Source organism: Haemorhous mexicanus, chromosome 6 (assembly GCF_027477595.1).
Source record: "Haemorhous mexicanus isolate bHaeMex1 chromosome 6, bHaeMex1.pri, whole genome shotgun sequence".
NCBI classification, from domain to species: domain Eukaryota; kingdom Metazoa; phylum Chordata; class Aves; order Passeriformes; family Fringillidae; genus Haemorhous; species Haemorhous mexicanus.
The window spans coordinates 19,369,947-19,388,981 of NC_082346.1; the positions used below are offsets into that span (position 1 = coordinate 19,369,947).

Below are 19,035 nucleotides of genomic sequence, written 5' to 3' on the forward strand. Positions count from 1 at the left end.
TATAAAGTATTTGAGGTTAAGTATGTATGATAAACATGGCATTGTATGTACACATTCTCTACTGATATCCCCAGTAGTGTAATTTTTTGTAGTACTAGAGCAACATTTTCCCTTATAAATGTGCCATATGTTTTGCCCATTTAAAAAAAAAAAGAACAAATTTCAATTATATTAAGACACAGTATGTTTCTTCCTCTATGCTATTTTTTATACTTTTTGTCAAAGTAAGTTGAGAAACACCCTACTTATTTTATTCCTATTGCAAGGGTATTGCTCTTCAGGTTTTTTCTGATGGTTCTGAGCAAGTAATCTAACAGAGCCTGTTTTTAATCTTCCTCCTTGTTTGCTGTTTGTCTTTCATGGCATTCCTTTCCTACTCAGCTTCTTGAAAGTCAATGCTATACTTAAACCCCAGTATAACACAATTTACTGTGGAATCCCTGAGAGTTGCTGTGTGGGGCCTTCTGGGTGATGTAAAGGGATGTAAAACTTACTGCAGGCTCTGCTCCTCCATCCAGTGAGAAGAACTCCTTTAGCAGCACAGGCTCTGACATAGCTGGAAAGGGCAGCACACATGCAGTCCTCACTCTTCTCACAGTTACATGTGTCAAACATACAGGTCTAGGAACAGAGGATGATGTGATCACCAGAATGTCATGTCAAGACCATGGAACTCTGCAGTTTAAGTGTGTTATGTTCATTAGAGACTAAAGCGAGCGTAATCCACATGTATAAGCCTGATTTTCATTGAGCTCTTTCAGAAGAGATTATTTATGTGAAAAAAGAGTAATTGGAGGTCCACTATTTTGAGTTTTTTTCTTTTTATTTTTTCATATGTTGGCAGTTTTCCAACTACTTCAAATTTGTTGCCACTGTGCCGCATATATTTAGAATAAATGGAGATTATTTGACGCCACCCAGCTTTTGGAGCTTTTGCTTAAGAGCCTGGGCTCTCTGTAGCAGAGGAACAAAGAATATAACAAGTTATTTGATGTGTTTCTATGCTGGGCAGGGATAATACAGCATAATTCCAGATGATGTTTATTGAGCATAATCTTACACATTTCCAATAACAAGAAAGTTTTTAAAGTACCCAGGGACTCTGGTACAGGGTTTCATCTCCTTGAATTCCTGGAACATTTCCATTCACATCTTGTCTAATTCTCATTGTTGTTTTTTATGCACATTTCTTGCCTTGTCCTTGGATATATGCAAAAGCCTTCTGAGAGCAGTTCAGAGGAATTAAACTGCCAGTTAAGATTCTGGCTAAAGCTTTCATTATATTTCTCAGAAGGGACAATTTTTATCCCTTGGCGAATCCAAACTCCTAACTTAGTTTTTAAGTTTGCACCTAAAAATAGGTGCAGGAGGAATACACCTGTACATTTATCCTCCAAGGAATAGAAAGAAAGATAGTTTCACAAAGGAGGAAATTTCATATTGTGTAGATAAGACTGAACCCTTGGCTTGTAAAGAACTATCATGAATGCATCCCCTCACAACTGGCAAGTTATTCTCTCAGGTGTTAGTATAAGAAATCTGAGGTTTTTTCTCCTATATTGGATGGATGAAGTTAGAGCCAAATACCTTTTGGTAAACTTCTGGATTCACTGTTGAGTGACATTCAGCAAAAGGTCCCATGGTATCAGAGAGCAGTCCACACCAGTGCTGAGCATACTGGTCTGTGAATTGAAAACATGGTAAGGATTTCTATGGCAGTGCATTTGCAAAACTCTTGTCTCAACATAACTATGCCTCCTCCAGAGGAATTACAGAAGCTTAACATTACAATATAATTAAGCTCTGCATTTGCTGAGGCACACAGTCTTTCACTTCCTCTTGGTAGAAGTATGAACTCTTTGTAAACTGAATGTTCTCTAATTCATGATAGCTGTCATGGAATAGACTAAAGATACCTCCAGCTGAATTTTAAAAAGGAAGGTTCACACTGTAAATTAAAACTATGCTAGTTCATCTCAGAAAACAGAAGAGTAGCTTGTGAATACTCAAGAATTATATACTTGTTGGCTGAAATGCAGCTTGAATGCTTTCAGTCTCTGAGCTGTAAGTCTGGTTCTTAGTTTAACAGTGGAAGGGCTACAACCTTCAGAGGGGCTAGGCACAGTTGTGACAATCAGCCCTTTCCAGGAATTAATCCCTAGTATGCTGTATGGTTCCAGTTTCCCTTAAGTTGACTTGCTGTCTTGATCCAAAGGAATATATCTGAAGATCCAAAATATTTTGCTAGTTATTATTTATTAATTGAAGACTTCTAGTGTCAACTGAGGAAAATTGTCTGCATGTGCAAATAGTTCTGTTATTTTGGCTAAATGCTTGGTGGTTGATCAGCTTATTCCATCTTTGCATCTTAAAGGAGAATAGATTGCTGAGCTTACCATTCTGTATGCTGACAGTACAGGGGTCCTCAAAGGTATTTTTGGCATCAGGACAATCAGCCCGAGTCTTCCAAGTATTGCCAAAGGCAGCTGAAGTGCCCTCTATCACACCACTGGTGGTTTTGAAATCATCTGTCTGTACATCATTGAAGTTTCCACAGAGACCTAGAAGGAAGCAGATGGTCTGTGCCAGTCTCCTACAGGATGACAGGTACTGGTGAAGGCAGCTATTGGGACAAGGTCACTCACCACAGGTCTGCCCTTTATGTGATGGGTCTAAGTCTATAAAAATTTGCATTAAAGGCACAAGTTGAACCTGTAGCTGAAGACCAAAAGTTGTTTGCAGAATTATGAAGAAAGATGAAGGCCTGAAGATGGTGACGTTTGCTAGGGATATAAGAACAAAGTAGTTATAATTTCATTCAAGATGAGCAGTTGAAAATAATTGTTCATTATAGGAACAATACAGTAGAGGAATTCTACAGCTGTGTTTGATATGATCCTAATTTGTGAACAACTGGTGAGAAAATGATCCTTATAGGATTTCAAATCCAACACCAAAACAGTCCAACCTAATCACCTAAGCAACAAATGTCTACAAAACCTCCACTTTCTGTCAGGTGTTTTAAAATGAGGGAAGAATACACACCTCTGTTGTTATTTAAAAGGTTGCCTTTGTTTGATGAAAATGCTATAGCACTATTTTATTGAAGACTCCAATGGAGTCTGGACCTATCCTGTCCCTTCATGGTTTGATTTGTGTTCAGCTGCAGTAGTGTTTGAGAAGAACTGGCATCTGAGAAACTTCAGTGATGAATGCTTTGAAAACAAGGACAGGGGGTACACAGGGAACTAATGACTTGAGAAATTGGAGTCCAGTTGCATGTCAGAATTTTGCTTTCCTCTCTTATGACAATGTTTGGATCTGAAAATGTGCAATAACATTATTTTCTTTAACTAATTAGATATTGCTAAATATAAACCATGATCTTGCTGAAGTTATTAGTGTTGAATAGGCAAATCCTATTACATAAAAATGGGAGATAGTGCTCTATGGCAGTGCTCTGGGTTTGCTGCAGTGTAACCAGAGGTACAATTTATCTCTGGTTTAACTCATGTAATAACATTTTAAAATAAAAATGAGAAATAGAAGCTTTTCAAAGGAACTTACCTGCTGAGAATGGCAACTGTGTGTAGATCATATTCACAAATACACTCCCAGAAGGCTGGATCACAATGTTCTGTCCACAAGAAAAGACAATTATTATCAAGCAGATAAGTTAAATACTTTTCAAATGTTTCCTATGCAAAAGGGGAAAAAATGGAGGAAGACTATGATGATGTTCTGATTCCTGTACTATTTCTTTAATCTTTGTTACTGTGTTCCACTGACTGTCCAAGAAAGCAAAAACCAGAAGTTATTTAGATAACAGAAAGCTACTAAGATCTTCTCTTCTAATGTGCCCACCTTATTCTTAATTTTTCTTTTAATAATGTTCAAATTTGATGAAACAAAAAGGCAGTGCAGATTTCTTGTCTGTGCTGTTAGGTGTCATTTGCCTTGTCTGTTAATCTTAGAGAACATCCCTGTGGAATGTCAGGTGTGTACATTTGCTGCTCACCGTTTGTCCTCCGTTTAGGCTGATGGCTACACCCTTGAGGCATGTCTCAGTGTCAGTCAGGCCACACTTGTGGATATCCCCCAACACTGTGAATTCATTGCTGTCACAGAGCTTGAAGAAGAAAACCAAAGATAGTGTTAAAAGGATTTGCTATATTGAAATAGTCATCTCCAAAAAAAAAAAAAAAAATCACATGCAAGTGGAATTCTTACTAAAGTTAGTCTTTTAAAAATATTGTTTATTTCATTTCTTCTTGCTCTTGTGGTCTAACATGTATGTCTAGAATCACCAGGTAAGTTGGCATTCGTGCAGTCTGCATACTGGAAGCTGTGCATTGCTTCTAGCTTTCAGGGGTTAGTTATACATATTAATCTGAACATTAAAACTTCCTCATGCATTAGAAAGATGAGTTCCTAATGTGTAGGCAATACCTGTTTAGTATGCTAGAGCAGAAGGAGGTGTGCCTTTCTTGCCCACTGGTTATGAAGTTTACCAGGGAGAGAAAAGATTATTTTCCAACGTCTGCACTGAGTAGTTTATGCAAGACCCTGGTGATTTGGACATTCTTTAAATATCCTCTCATAGAAAATGAAACTAAAATTATTATTCATGGAGTTACTGCATAAAGGTTCAGATTTCAACTCAGTTCTGATTTCCATAGGACTGTGTTCAGTGAACCACCTTCAAAGTGTGCCTAATGGCCAAAACACAACAGGGAAAGACTCAGAAAAGGCTGTAATTCTGAATGTGTCTAATCACTTTTTTGGCATATTGAAGACTAAATTGAGAACAGCTGAGATGCAAAATTAAAGCAATCTAGAAATTCAGTATTAAATTCTCGGGCTTTTTTGAACTTCTGTTTACAAATTTAGGGGTTTTTCTCTGCCTCCAGACACCCTGAGAATCTAATTTTACATGCTGGTGCCAAAAGGAGGAGTTTAATGTGTCTGACCTATGCTGCCATTGTGCATCAATGGCAGCGCTTGTGAATCTTATCCAAAAGTTTCAATTATTTAAGCTAATCTATTTCTAAATCATCTCATTCTAGCTCATTTCCAAGATTTTATGATTCTTTTTCTTGGTAACATTCAGATCAATCATGTCAAAACCAGAGTTTATTTAATATGAAGTCCTTATGAAAACAGTTTACCTTAGTCGTTCAGTAAAAATAAACAATGAATACACCTAGGGTTATGAAATTCAACATAAACGCTCAGTGCAAATCCTAAAAGATGATCAAAGAACACAAAAATACTACAGTTTTATTTAACATAACCCTAACAGAAAAGCCCCTGAAATCCATTTAAGGGTGTTAACCCTATGACCATGTTAACCTTCAATGACTCAGAAAATTGATGTGATTGCCAGAAGTTTTCATCTAAAAACATGATATATAATAAAAACATTTTTCTTTAGCAAGGATTGTGACTCATTTTTACCTTGGTTAGGACATAACTACAGTCTCCAAAGAAGGAATAGTATTTCTCATCAAATGTTGAAATGTGGGAACCTCCTCCAATACTGCAAGTCCCAGGGCACGACTGAGTGACACAAGACCATTCACCTCCAACACAGGTACTGAAATGAAGAAGGCATTCAGTAACATTGGGTAATGCAAGTGGAAACAGAATAAAAAGGTAGTAAGAGCAGATGATGCCCTAATTTTCGTCCTGAAACACTGATCACACTGCCAAAGAAAGCAGTATTGCTTAGAAATCTCAGACAAATATGGGGCAGGCACATTTATAGTAAGGTGATAATTTTCATATATATTTTTGTTCATTTCCAATCTTTGGACAGAATTCAGTCCTGGTGAACTTGCAATCCATGTCAAAGAATTTAAGTGTTTCTTGGAAAATAAATAAATAGGTAGGTACAGTTGCATACACTTATGCAGTAATACTTCAGTAATTATAGGGATAATAAAAATATTTATTTGTCAAACATGCCCCTCAAATGTGATCTCCCACACTAAATGTAACATGCCCTCAAATGTCATGATCTCCATAATATTTATATGAGCACCTTAGCATTACACTGTAGTGCTGCAAAGGTATAACACTAATTTTTAAACACCTCTGGTATTTGACTTTGATTATCTTCCTTCACTGGTATTTCTTGAAATTGAAGCACCTGTTCAGAAACTCAAACTTTTGTTCCAAGTATGAAGGGAAAGCAGACATGAAAGCAACCTCTAAAGCAGATAATTATGGAACTTCAATTTGGAAGTAGGTGCTCATTTGTTTTTTAAGGGGAAATCAGTAAATATTTAGCTCATGCACAAAAAAACCCCAACCCAAAAAAAAAAAAACCAAAAAAACCCAAAAACCAAAAAGTGAAAAAATATTACCATGATCTGCATTTAGATGAGAAGGAGGCACCAGGAGCATAAGTTTCCCCTTCATAGGTACAGTGGCATTCTCTGCGGGGAATGCAGCCGGCACCATTAACATCATCAAATACCATTCCTAGGAAAAGAAAGGGTCTGTTATTTATCCTGTGCTCTGCTGAACCTTTGAACACATCTAGCAGATGCCTGAGACTATGTCCCATTTCTGCTGTACTTTCAAATAATAGGAGGCAGGCTATGTAGAGATTGAAGGGCTATATTCCATTGAAGTCTAAAAATCTTAGCATGATCAAAAGGGACCTCTAGGAAAATCCTTTTGGTTATGGATTTCATTAGAATGGAATTAGGATTAAAACTATTAGGTAATGAGCTGGAATAGATGAGCCATTTGTAAGACTGGCCAGGGACATATCTGTACAGTAAATATTTCTATGCCCAGAGACAGAGGATTGCCTTAGAGAAGTCAATGCTACTACACAAACAAGTGATGGTGAACTCTGTGAGAATCATGGGGATGGGCAGAACAGCTACAAGGAGTGAAGCTCCTGTCATATACAGTCACAACAGCAACAAAAATTTAGACCCAGAAGTATGCACAAACACATCCATCTTGTCCTGATATGCAGTTCTTCTGTGTAATCCTCTGAAGCACCAGATCTAACACACTGCCTAGTGCTCTGTCAGCTCCTTGTTGTTTAGACACGTAACACTTGACAAGAAGGACTTGGTCATTTGTGTAACCAGATGCAGCCTTGCTAACAGCAAGACTTATGATTACATGCAAAATCTGCTTAAACATTTTGTACTTTCTGTGAACTGAGTTTGAATGCTGAGAATAGAAGACTCTGCTGTTGTTAGGAGCAAATGATCTTATTCTCAGTTCAGTAATTTTACATATATACATTAAAAAAATATATATATAAAACACATTTGTTGTTTAAAAGGCCATATTTAGTAATTTGAATAGAAATAATGCATCCAGGGGAAAAATGTAGCTATAACTTCCATGATGATAACTGATGATGGGATGGGAATGATCCAGAGTAAGAAAGTTATTAAATGTGTACAGGTGAGTATTCTAGAGGGGTTGGTGTGAGAAAAGGACAGGAAATGAGCTTGCCTGGAGGACAGACACAGCCATCTGTACAGTGATCTTCACAAAGTGCAGATCGTTCCGGGTTGCTGCACGTGTCGGAGCAGGGAGAGCCACACTCATGGTATTGCATGTTGAATGGACATGATTTGGCTAAAAGTAGAAAGAGTATTATAAAGCTGACTTTTCATTTAAAAGCTGGAGAAAACTTTTTTTTTTTTTTTTTTTGCAATTTAGGTTGTTTTGTGCCAAGCTATGACAGGGTATTTTGATCCAAGCAGAGGCTGAAACATTTTAGATTTTCTGATTCATATTGAAACCCCCCTAGGCAAAATCCCCTAAACTTCCATATTCCCAAAGTCTTGCGTATGAGCAGGTAAAAACTAATTTCATTATAATTACATGCACTCTTAAACTACTGTCTTTTTCAGGAAAAAACCTCTCCTATGTGAAGGTTGCTAGATGTGTAAGCACAGGTGGAGGTCCCTTCCCGAGATACTCACGGCACAGGTCAGAGGTTCTCCAGTTCTGGGGCTGTCCACCTGCATGAGCACACTGCCGGGAGTACTCAGCAAAGGTGTTGCACATGCAGAAGTCAGCCATAGAGCTGTCACAGTGGCACAGGTCTTGTATGCAAGTTTCAATGTAGTCCTGGACATTCACAAGCATGTTACAACTTGTAAATGCTTTGCTGGTTAATACTGTCTCACAGATAGAGGCCTAGGAAGGAAAAGAGAGAAGGTAAACAAAGTGTTAAGAACATGTGAAAATAATTATTTAAGGCATGGAGCAGAACAAATCAAAGATTGATCTGGTCCAGAAACCCTTCAACAGTATCCATAAGCTGATATTTAAGGAAAAAGGTAACAATAGGGCAAAACCACATGGAACTCCTTTGAATAACTCTAGTAGCTTCCATATCCTTGGTTACTCTCACCTCAGGTCACTTCCCATGCATTATATAATTTCTTTATATTAAGGCACCCTCAGTAATTTTCTCTTTCAGAAAAATATGCAGTCTTCTTGTAGAAGGGGAATGCAAATTTTTGGCATTAACCTTAGCAAAGAATGCAACACTAAATTAAAATATTTTTCATTTGAGACCTACAGCTGAGTCATATTCATGCTCTATTTTTTCCCCCTTCTAAAAAGTTTTTTCCATAGACAGAGAACGTATTCATAGTGAGAAAACAAAGTTTGAGAGAGAGGTTCTTACAAATTCTCTTGAGCAGTTCATCAGAGAAGTAGGAGGAATAGGATCATCACACTGCTCTGTGGGTCCATCTATCTTCTGTCTATTACCAAACTGTATGGGGGTCAGTTTTGTCTCTGTAAAAAACAGTTCAAATATTAGAATAATGCTTACTAAATTTTGCATGGAGTTATTTTCTTTTGTGACACTATCTGCTATGACATGAACAGTTATTACCAAATAATAGCACTATAATATGAAGGGGGAAATATGAACAGTGTATATAAAAAACTGGATCCTGACTATTGAAAACAAGTATAAATTTTTATGTGGCAGGTCTTAAAATATTTAACAGTGATGGAAACAGTCTAATTACATTTAAAGTCCTGACTTTGCACAACTGACATCACAGGAATACATGAAGAAATATCGCCAGTTTTCCAGTTAGTACAACCCACAACCTATAATAAAGTATATTTTAAGAAGAAAAAATAAAGCACCAGTACTTAATAATGCTTTTTATTACTTACTCCCTGAAATAAATTCATTGCTGACTGGAATTCCATTGAAGTCCCCACAAAGTCCACAAGTTTGATTGGCATATTTCTTATCTAGTTCCACCTAAAAAAAAAAAAAAAGAGGAAGGAAGTTTATGGAAATGGCAGTAGTGATGGTTAGGAGCACAGCCTATACCAGTACTGCTCATGTACTCAAAATTCGAGGTATGTTTGCTGTGCAGACTGTGCTGTGTGATAACACTGACCATTGGAATGGTCGGTGATGACCAAGAAAAGCTCTCTTATCCTAGCCCTGGCTGTGAACATCGATACTTTGCCAGGTCTGGAATCTCAGGAACACTTCATGGTGAGGTAGGAACATTATAATTTGGCATAGATTGATTCTGAGCTGAGCTTGCTGGGGAAAAATTGGGAAATGGAGAGGAGACTGGAAGACAGAACAATACACTAAAAATGGAATCAAATCCAAAATTAACGCCTGCCTAGCTGTAATACTGCAAAGGTGTAAGCAGACTATTTTCAAAATACAGACTTTCTGCTGTGTTTTGGGTGTTTTCTTACCAGAAGGGCATCTTGTCCATTCCAAAGGAAGGTCAGTCCCAACTTGGCAGAAACTTTCAAATAGTTGTTACTTCTCTCTATAAAGACTCCCATATGGCTGTAGGGCATCTGGATCCTGGGGAAAGATCATCATAAGTCAGAAGTGGTAGGGACAAAATAGCCATTGAATGTCCACAATGATATCCTTTCTCATTCTCTTTGAGAATTTTCAACATGTATCTGTGAAGAAATTAAAGCAATAACTACTACAGAAAACACAGGTTTTTAATATTTTGTCCATTTCCTATGCAATCGCCTCTCATTGTGCAAATGGATCAGCCTTGCTTTTCCTGGTGCTCCTTTTGGCTTTCTCCATTCAGGGTGTTTTGCTGAGTAAAATGTTAGCATACATCTGTGGTTGTATTTTTCAACCAAGTGCTGGGAGGCTCTGTTTTGCAGCCAGTGTGCTTCAGGATGTTGCTATTTACTCCTTGAAGCACTTGCTAATAAAGGGGTAGACTCGAGGCTGTGACATGAGTGCCATTCAGGAAGCTGTACCCAAGATAACCTTTAGACTAGCTCACTGTACATAGCTGCCATAACAGACAACTCACTGTGGGATAGCTGCCCAAATATTTACCTGGCCTTTTGGGCAGGTTTCACACCCAATGCCAAAGTCAGTGCTATAATTGCTACACAGACAGCAAGTTTGCAGAACAGATAATTTAAAATTAATTCAGGTACAAGCTGAAGAGCAGTCACTGCTTTACTGCACACTGCTCAGTGCAGGGACAAAAGCTGTCAAAAATTCCTTGCAGGGATTCTGGTGTGGTAAAATTAATGGAAACTACTGACTCCAAGGGTGTAAAGAATGCAGCTTATAGACTTGATTGCATACATACATACACTATTGTAGCAGTGGGACAGCATATTGGCTACAGCTCATCTGAACAAAACAGCCATGGGGATAATCTGCACAAGTGACACTTAGATTTCTGTCAAGCTCTCCTTTGTTTTTGTTACTACTTCAGGAAGGACCTGAGCCCTGCCACTGCTTGGGAGCAATGATGAGATGAGGGAAAGGGATACTTGCTCAGAGAGCCCATGGGAACAAGGTAGGAACATACAGCTGGTTGTCGAGCTGGACAGAGCTGGGGGTCAGTTCGATCACTACTCCTTCCAGCTTCATGATGACGTGAGTGATCACAGTAGCATTTTCCACCATTGCACGCCTAATCTGGATGTTGAAGTCCTCATAGGAAGACTTGCAGTTGGATGCAAAGATGTAATTGCAGACCCCAGGGAAGTAAAAGATGTCCCCATCAAAGGTCTTGAAGTGGAAGTTACCCCATGTGCTGCAAACACGGCCATTGTGATAGGGGTTGCCAGCTGTGGATTCAAAATAAGCAATAAGAATGTTCTGTAGTTTTTTGTAATACCCTTCCTGTAGATGTTTTATCCCTCCTGCTTCTTTCACCAGCCTCTTTCCAAAAAGCCCATCTTTTTTTTCTGTTTTGTCAAGCTATTTGTTTGTCATTATTTATTTATTTCAGTTGCTTTTTGTGCTTAAATCAGTTTTGTATAGGGATATAGGGCCTAGGATCAAAAGAGACCTTTGGGGTCACTAGATCCAGTGCTCTAGTTCTGATGACTACCCTATCCCATATATCCTTTCCTAAACGTATGGAGCCCTAAAGTTTCACCATAAAACCATTTTAAAGCTAGCTTAAAACTAGCTGATACTCCTACTTGGGAAGGCCACTCATACCCACAACTTCTAAACGGCTGGAAGACTTTTGTCAACATCTTCCAAAATATATTCCTGTCCCACGTATGCCTGGTTGTTCTTGTGCCAAAATTACACTTCACCTTGAAGGGGTTCCACCTCCCTACTTCTCCCCCAGCCCATTACAGAAAGCTCTTCTTTCTTTTCAGTCTTCCTTTCCTTGCAAGCATACTCTCCAAAATCCCTGATTATCTTCCCAACCCTTTTCCACATTCACACTCGGCCTGCTTGAATTGTACCCTATTCCCTGGGTAAGGTGTCTCAATAGTTTTCAGCACACTAGTATTTTCCTCTCTTTACTGGAAATATATATAATACCAGGGAAAAACATGTACAATATGTATGCATATTTTAAATAAATATTAAAAATTTTTCTTACAGTGGCATCATTGAACAATGAATCAAAAGCACTGGATTCACGTTTAGATTATCTGGGTTACCTGATTAATTAATTAATTATCTGTTAATTTGGTTTATGATGCTAAAGGTTCTCACACAATTTATTGATTTTTTTTTCTAGTTACTCCATGCTCTGTCATTACCAAGGGGACAAATATCTGAGTCATGACATTTGCTTAACTTACCTTTTACTTTCAGTGAGTTTTGAAAGGGTGGAATGATTGTCACTCCTTGGGATTTGAGAGCTGGTAGAAAACAGAAAGGAGAAAAAATGGCCAGGTTTAATCTTTTCTGAAGTCCTAGAATATGGGTAGAGATTGCCTAGTGTTTTTAGTGAATAATATTTCTTTATTTTAGTGAATAATATTTCTTACTACTAGTTGCACTCTAGTGGAAAGTCTCCACAAGGTATTATTGGTGGTTTTTACACAATGCTTTGTGTTCTGTCTTTCTATAAATTTCAGTAACAGCTAAATTGCACAGACTGTAGTATTTTCTTCCACCATTTGTTCAAGACTCCCATCTGGTGCTGGCCCTGATGCTCTGGACTCAAAAGCTGCCATATGATCTGCAGAGCATTGTATTGTAATACTGATTACAACAGCTATTTTTAAATAACCTGTGGCACGCATTTTGCAGGGCAGACTTAATGATCAGTTATTTCAATCTGTCATCACTAATACACCAGTCAGCTTTGGATCCTTCCACCCTTATTTTGCACTGTCCAGTTACATGTCATGCATGATCCTGTAGTACTTAGTTTTTCTAATGTTTAAGGTAGTTACAGCTTTCTTATTCTCTCGTGAGTGATGCAGTCATCTTGACACAGTGTAAAAAAATGTGCCTTTTATTACCTATATCAAGTACCTTCATGATATGTATGTAAACACACCTCTTCTGAAAATACACTTTTAGATATAAGTTATGTACCTTTCGTGAAGTCAAAGATTAGATAACTGTATCGTATCAGTAGAGCAGATCCACTGGGCCAGAGCTCAGAGGAAATTCCCAAGCTTAGAGCAGAAAGAGATTGTCTGAGAACTGGGTGTATTGTACAGAGGGCTTCTCTTTTATTGTGTGGTATGGGAGTAGCTAGGAATCAAAATATTCTAGTAATCTTACTATTGATCACCTTTATTTGGAACAAAACCTTAAAAGAGATCAGCATAAAAATACCTATATTTTTGTCGCTGCAGGAGAGATGGAGAAACATACTCTGACTTTGTTGGTTGTTCACCACCCTGGGCTTGAACTGCATCGAGAAGAGTAGTGAAGGAAATGTGAATGCCCAATTTTCATGAATCCCCTCATAATGTCTCAATTGTATCTGCTTAAACATGCAACACTCATTGTATCAAAAAATCAAAGATATGTTTATGTACAAGAGGCCAGAAATGCATCTGGACCCATGCTACATGCAACGATGGCCAAACACCACTCCTTCAGCCTTTTCCTTTTTTAACTTTTTGAGTAATAAAATACTGCAGGGAAGCCATCAAAAACATGCCTGTGGTGATTTGAGCAGGTCCTTATTCTGTCACAGTATACCCCTGGATTCCCTTAGAAGCTTTTCAGATAAAGGACCTAAATTTCTTAGGTTTTATGATTACTCTGTGCTTTAAGCATTAATAAAACCTTTTTTTCTAGCTAGATGGCTTTCAAATAAGTCCCTTTTGTACACGAAGAACTCACTTTAGGGTTAGAGGACTGATCTTTGTCAAAGCCAAAGTTACTCTGTATTTTCTAGTTTCAAAGCATTCTTTGTAATAAGCCACAGAAGGAAAATAAATGCAAAAGCCATGCCACACAGAAGGAAATAGGTCTTTCCAACAGATACTTTTGTGCCTGTTGATTTTGCCCCAAAGCAAAGAAACCATTTTTCATTCCATTCCACTTCAGCATCAGGATTAGAACACATGCATTTTCCAGAGGAGCTTTCAATGCACAGTTTAGTGAGAGTTCAGAGGGCAGGTTGAGGTGAAGACTATTCTGGCCAGAGAAAAGTGCAAGGGGAGGTTCACCCCCTGCTGCTCCTCACAAGAACAGTCTGTGGATAGGACCACTAGAGGGGCTAAGGCTGAAAGCAGAGCTGTGGGGAACTCTGCAAGTCCCCTCCTGGGGAAAGAGCTGGGGTGAGAGGACGTGTGTCCCTTTTTAAGGTAGGAACCATTCAGTGTTCCAGGGCTCCTTCAGTGCCCAGCCTCAGAGAGTTTTCTGCTTCTCTCTCTGCATACTGTGTGGCTCTGCTCATGCCACATGCACTGCAGATCCCTACTGCCATTGCATGTTTTGCTAATGCTACAGCTAGTCCTGTCATAGGCTATCCTTTGACACTACCAGTTCTTAACATAAGTTACTGTGGAACTACCTAGGAGCAGGAAAAATATGAAATCATACAATAGGATCTGCACGAGGGATCAAAATGCATTTAAAATTAACATTGTTGTTACTTTAAACTTAAAGAGAAACTATCAGGTGAAAAAAAGAAAAAAATAAAAATTAAAGGGGTTTCCATCCATCTGTGACTATTAAGTGCCCTCAGAATATTTATAGCAGTTCCATTTGTTTTCAGCCCATTGCAAACAAACTTTGTGTGCTAAGCTTTTATAAGCAAGAGTAAATTAATTTTTAAAACCTTTGCCTGATGATTGTCAAGCAAAATCCTCCCTTTCTTCAATATTCTGTCATCACCTGATAAACAGAGTATTTCATAATTCATGCAGACATAATTCTCTGCTGATTTGTTCCTTTCTAGAGGTACCTTTGCACCTTTTGGTTTGTACATTTAGAAATGCTATACCACCTTAAAGTGGATATTAAAAGCTAAATGCAAATCTTGAGGAATTTTTCTAGGCATGTAAGTTCAGAGAAAGTTCCACTCAATGCAGTGGAGCTGTTCCAGATTTCAACTGGAGAAAAACAAGATGACAGTTTGAAAGGAGCTAATTTTCTCTTCTTAGGAAAGAAAATATTTTAAGCAGAAAATAAAATCTTGCATGAAGGTAACAAGTTCATTAACTTCACAAAGCCAAGAAAAAAAAATGCTTCAAACTCCAAAGCAAGTTATAAATTCTTTAAAACAGTAAAAATGCCAAGCAAGTGAATCTTCCTACCTTTGATCTGTATGAAGACCAGGGCTAGTATTGATATCCATAGTGGTATTCGTGTCCCACCACCTTTACCCATCTTCTGGAGGGCTGGTAAAAACCACCGAACAGCCTGCCTCTGAGGAAACACCTGTCTGTTCCCAACTCTTATATAGTGAGAGAGCAGAATTTGGCTCAGTTCCCAGATTGTTTCACAAGGCTCTAATAGGTGGGGCTTCAGACATTTTCGTTTTCTTTTGCAGGTGCAGAGGTAAATAGAGGATGCTCTGAATTTCCCTCAGCTATTTACACTCTAGGAGGAGTCTTCTGTCCACATTTTTGATGAAATGTCATGAAGTGAGCAAGAAGGATTTTTGCTTAGGCTTAGTCTTCCCAAGTTTTTGTTTCTTGTGGGATAAACACAACTTAAGAGACTTTTGAGCAGGAAGTTTAAGTGAATTGCTTCTTTTGCTGGGGTTTTTTGGGGTTTTTTTGGGTTTTTTTTTTTTTTTCTTCTTAGGGCAAGTGATGATAATTAGCTCCTCAAAAAAACTCCAAAAAAGTTCCACCTGATACAAATTTTTTTTAATTGTTTGCACCTGCCTATGTAGCTACTCTGCTTGTGAAAATGAAGAAATCAAATGCTATTTAAGGTCAGCAGTATTCCACTGGCCAAGCACAACGCAGGTGTACACAATGAAAATCCTTCTGTGTTAGCAAGTCAGTAATATGGCCTTTTCCTTAAGGGTCTCCACTTCTCATATGGGCAATTTTAGGGTTATTTCAGCTATTTTCCTTCTAACATGATTTCACCATTAAAAATTATTTGGATTCTACCTATGATTTTAAAAAAATCCATGTGATTTCTAGCCCTGGAGATATGAAAGGACAGATATGCAAGAAATATTCCTGGAATATTCCTTATTTTAGGACCAATGAGGGAGTGAAGAATGCTTTTTGAGTATGTTAAAATAGTTATTTACAGCTATAGCACTTTGGGAAATTACCCTTTTATAGTGTTTTACCCTGGGGTATAGAGAAACACTCTTTCACTGAGAGAGCAGATCCCATAATCCCACAAAATTCAAACAGTTCCTGCAAGGAGGAAGGTACTGGTGTAGTCCCCATATTCTTTGGAGTCATAACAATGTTCAAAATGGAATGAAGTTTAGCTGTTATGGAGGGATGTTAGAGGTGCATTGATAAGGTAGTGAGATACTCATTTAGGTTGCCTAAGAATACTGTCCAATTTCCATCACTAGGTTAGTAAAACACCTACATGAGAATGGTCTAAGTGCTGTTGATAGTGCTCTGGGGCAAGGGAATAGACTAAATGTCCACTTGGAATTCTCTCAAATATGATTTTCTATTATGTTTTATGAAAAATTATCATGGAATCACAGAATCGTAGAATGGTTTGTGTTGGAAGGGACCTTCAAGATCATCCAGTTCCAACCCCCTGCCATGGACAGGGACATCTTCCACAAGACCAGATTGCTCAGAACCCTATCAAACCCGGTCTTGGACACTTTCAGGGAATGGAGCATCCACAAATTCTCTGGGCAACCTGTTCCAGCATCTCACTCGCCTCACAGAAAGGAATTTCTTCCTAATGTCTAATAAAAATCTACTCTCAGTTAGATTTGAAAAAGTAACTTCAACACTAAGAAGGAAATGAAAGGCACAACTTTTACCTAAGCAACAAACAAAAGCAAGAAATATGCTGGTTGTCCTGAGCATTTTAAGAGTACAACTGTTTAAATAAAGGTGACATAACAAAATTGAATTGGAAGTTTTGAGGAAAAGGATTGTTCCGTTTCAGTCATGAGTTATATCTTTGGCAACTTCATTGATGTGTAATTCTGTAGAATTTACTTAGCATTATTTAACAAGGAAAAGAAGATGCCTACAAGATATTTGTACATCCAGAAATACATGCAGTAAAAATTTAAGGAAGTATCATTGTCTCTAATGGTTATTATCAAAGTTCCGGGATGAAGGTCTAGAAAAAAATTTAAAATGTAATGGATTGAAATGGTATGTAATTAAAGTAATGATAAAATAGTACAGTAAACTCATGTGGGTAACACACATAAGCTTATTAAGAGATTATGTTAGTGAGAAGAAGTATATACTTTATGAATCATTGTATTACTTACAACTAAAAATCAACTCATATCAACAGTTGCTATGCTGTGGTTTCATATACATTTCCTGCATGTTCAGGGAAGCACTGTGATCTCTGAGACATCCCAGTCTGGTCATCATAATTAGGCTGAAAGTGGTTTACAGTTCAGTTTAACCCCTTTACTGAGCTTAAAGGCACCATCAGAAGTGATTCCCTATATCTGTATTTTTGACTGAAATTTTCAAATCTCATGTAGGTAGTGAATCAACTCTCCTGACACTACTAGGTGGTTAATTCATTGACTATGACATACGACTCTTGCCATAATTAATTTCTTATCTGGTGCTATTTCTTCTCAGAAATTGTTATAAAATGTGTTAAAATGTATGAGACTTGAAAAAAATAATCTCAAATATTTATGATTAATTGATTTAGTAGCATTATTAATTATTAAAAGAAATAATTCCTCTTCAAATTGTATTTCACCTTCGTTCACTTAATAGACTTATACAGGTGATATGAGAGAGTATATTTTTAATAGCATGGGAGTAACATGTCTGATTTTTGTACCTCCTTTTGATCAAATCCATACAATTGACTGCATAAATGGAAATATTAATATGTTAGAAGAATTTATTGATGTACCTACTTTTATTTTTTTTAACAGAAAAGTTAGAAGATTTTGCCATTGCATTTGATCTGAAAACTCTGAAATTTCTTTCTTTAGTTTCTCTTCCTTTTTCATAGAATCATATTACTACTCTCTGCATTTGCAATACTAAATTAAGTGAAATATTTCTGTAAAAGAGTTGTTAGCATTTTCAGATCTACTCTTTTTAACCCTACATGATCAAATGCTACATGGCGGTGATGTTATTTACACATCTTACTCATGATTTCTGAATCGCCTTCTTCATAAAATAAAATGAGACCATCATATCTTATCTTCATAGATACCCACTGTTGAATGCAAATAAAATGTGATAGCACAATAACGACTGAAATCAGTGTCTCCATTTATAGTTAAAAAAAGACAGAATGATGAACTCATAGGGACATGCAAAACATTGTCTAGTCCACCTGGTGCCGTACTGGAGTAGGGAGTGTTCATTTCAAGGGAAGAAGGAAAACGTAATTGATAGGAATTACAGCACTTCCTCTGTGTGAGGGCTAAAATGCAAGTTAACAAGGCACTGCCTGCTTGACTTTTCTCTGGCTGGTCATTTGGTCACTTCTGAAGCCATGTTTAAGCTCCAGAGTGATGCTGGGACACTTGGCATGGAATTCAGCTGAAGTACCATTCCCATTGTCCCTGAATTTTGATCTGTGCAAATTCAAATGCAGTATTTTTATCTTAAAGCTTCCATGGAAAAGTGAGGTAACTGATCAGCTTAAAAGTTGTTCATTAACATTATAGGTGTTCTCTTACTTGTGTGAAGATGAACTGCATTTCAATTAGCTGCAGTAAGTATTCCATAGCATGGCACAATATAGTCTATCTAAAGTAAAGCTATAGTTAAAGACTAAAACAGGGATACAACTCCGTTTATGGTCTTTTCTAGTCCAACACAGAGCCATTGATCCACTCCTTTACTTCCAAATGCTTAGATAAAACTCAGTAATTGAAAATCAAATCATGTTATAACTGAGATTTTAGGCCATTTTATTAACATGAGTATTCTCCTGCTGTCTTTTAGTGTGTGCATTGTAGAGGAGCAATACATAATGCTCTAACCTCCATTGCAATCTCTATGTCTTACTTCGAAACAAGTCATACGTAACTTGATTAAGATCTGTTACTGATCTGTTCATTTCAAAGTTTGAAGTGTCATTTAGAAGAACCCAAGCAAAGCATAACATTTTAAATCAGGCACTGGAGTCTGGCTAGCTGCAACATAAGAGGCTGGTAAATACTGATATGATTA

General features: G+C 37.6%; 1 protein-coding gene across 1 annotated transcript in view; it reads right to left on the reverse strand.

Moving 5' to 3' along the window:
• Positions 1-15,121, reverse strand: part of LOC132328389 (mucin-5AC-like) — a gene marked incomplete at its 3' end in the record, with an annotated part of 36,686 nt that extends 21,565 nt beyond the window's left edge. The window contains exons 1-17 of the mRNA XM_059848208.1: positions 15,010-15,121; positions 13,077-13,148; positions 12,082-12,141; positions 10,839-11,100; positions 9,733-9,847; positions 9,184-9,274; positions 8,678-8,790; positions 7,965-8,181; positions 7,489-7,614; positions 6,369-6,486; positions 5,458-5,596; positions 4,019-4,129; positions 3,568-3,637; positions 2,646-2,783; positions 2,397-2,561; positions 1,588-1,682; positions 495-621 (exon numbers count right to left, since the gene is read on the reverse strand). Coding sequence (XP_059704191.1) covers positions 495-621; positions 1,588-1,682; positions 2,397-2,561; positions 2,646-2,783; positions 3,568-3,637; positions 4,019-4,129; positions 5,458-5,596; positions 6,369-6,486; positions 7,489-7,614; positions 7,965-8,181; positions 8,678-8,790; positions 9,184-9,274; positions 9,733-9,847; positions 10,839-11,100; positions 12,082-12,141; positions 13,077-13,148; positions 15,010-15,082 — 2,092 coding nt within the window. The remainder of the gene's footprint in view (positions 1-494; positions 622-1,587; positions 1,683-2,396; positions 2,562-2,645; positions 2,784-3,567; positions 3,638-4,018; positions 4,130-5,457; positions 5,597-6,368; positions 6,487-7,488; positions 7,615-7,964; positions 8,182-8,677; positions 8,791-9,183; positions 9,275-9,732; positions 9,848-10,838; positions 11,101-12,081; positions 12,142-13,076; positions 13,149-15,009) is intronic.
• Positions 15,122-19,035: the final 3,914 nt, after the last annotated feature.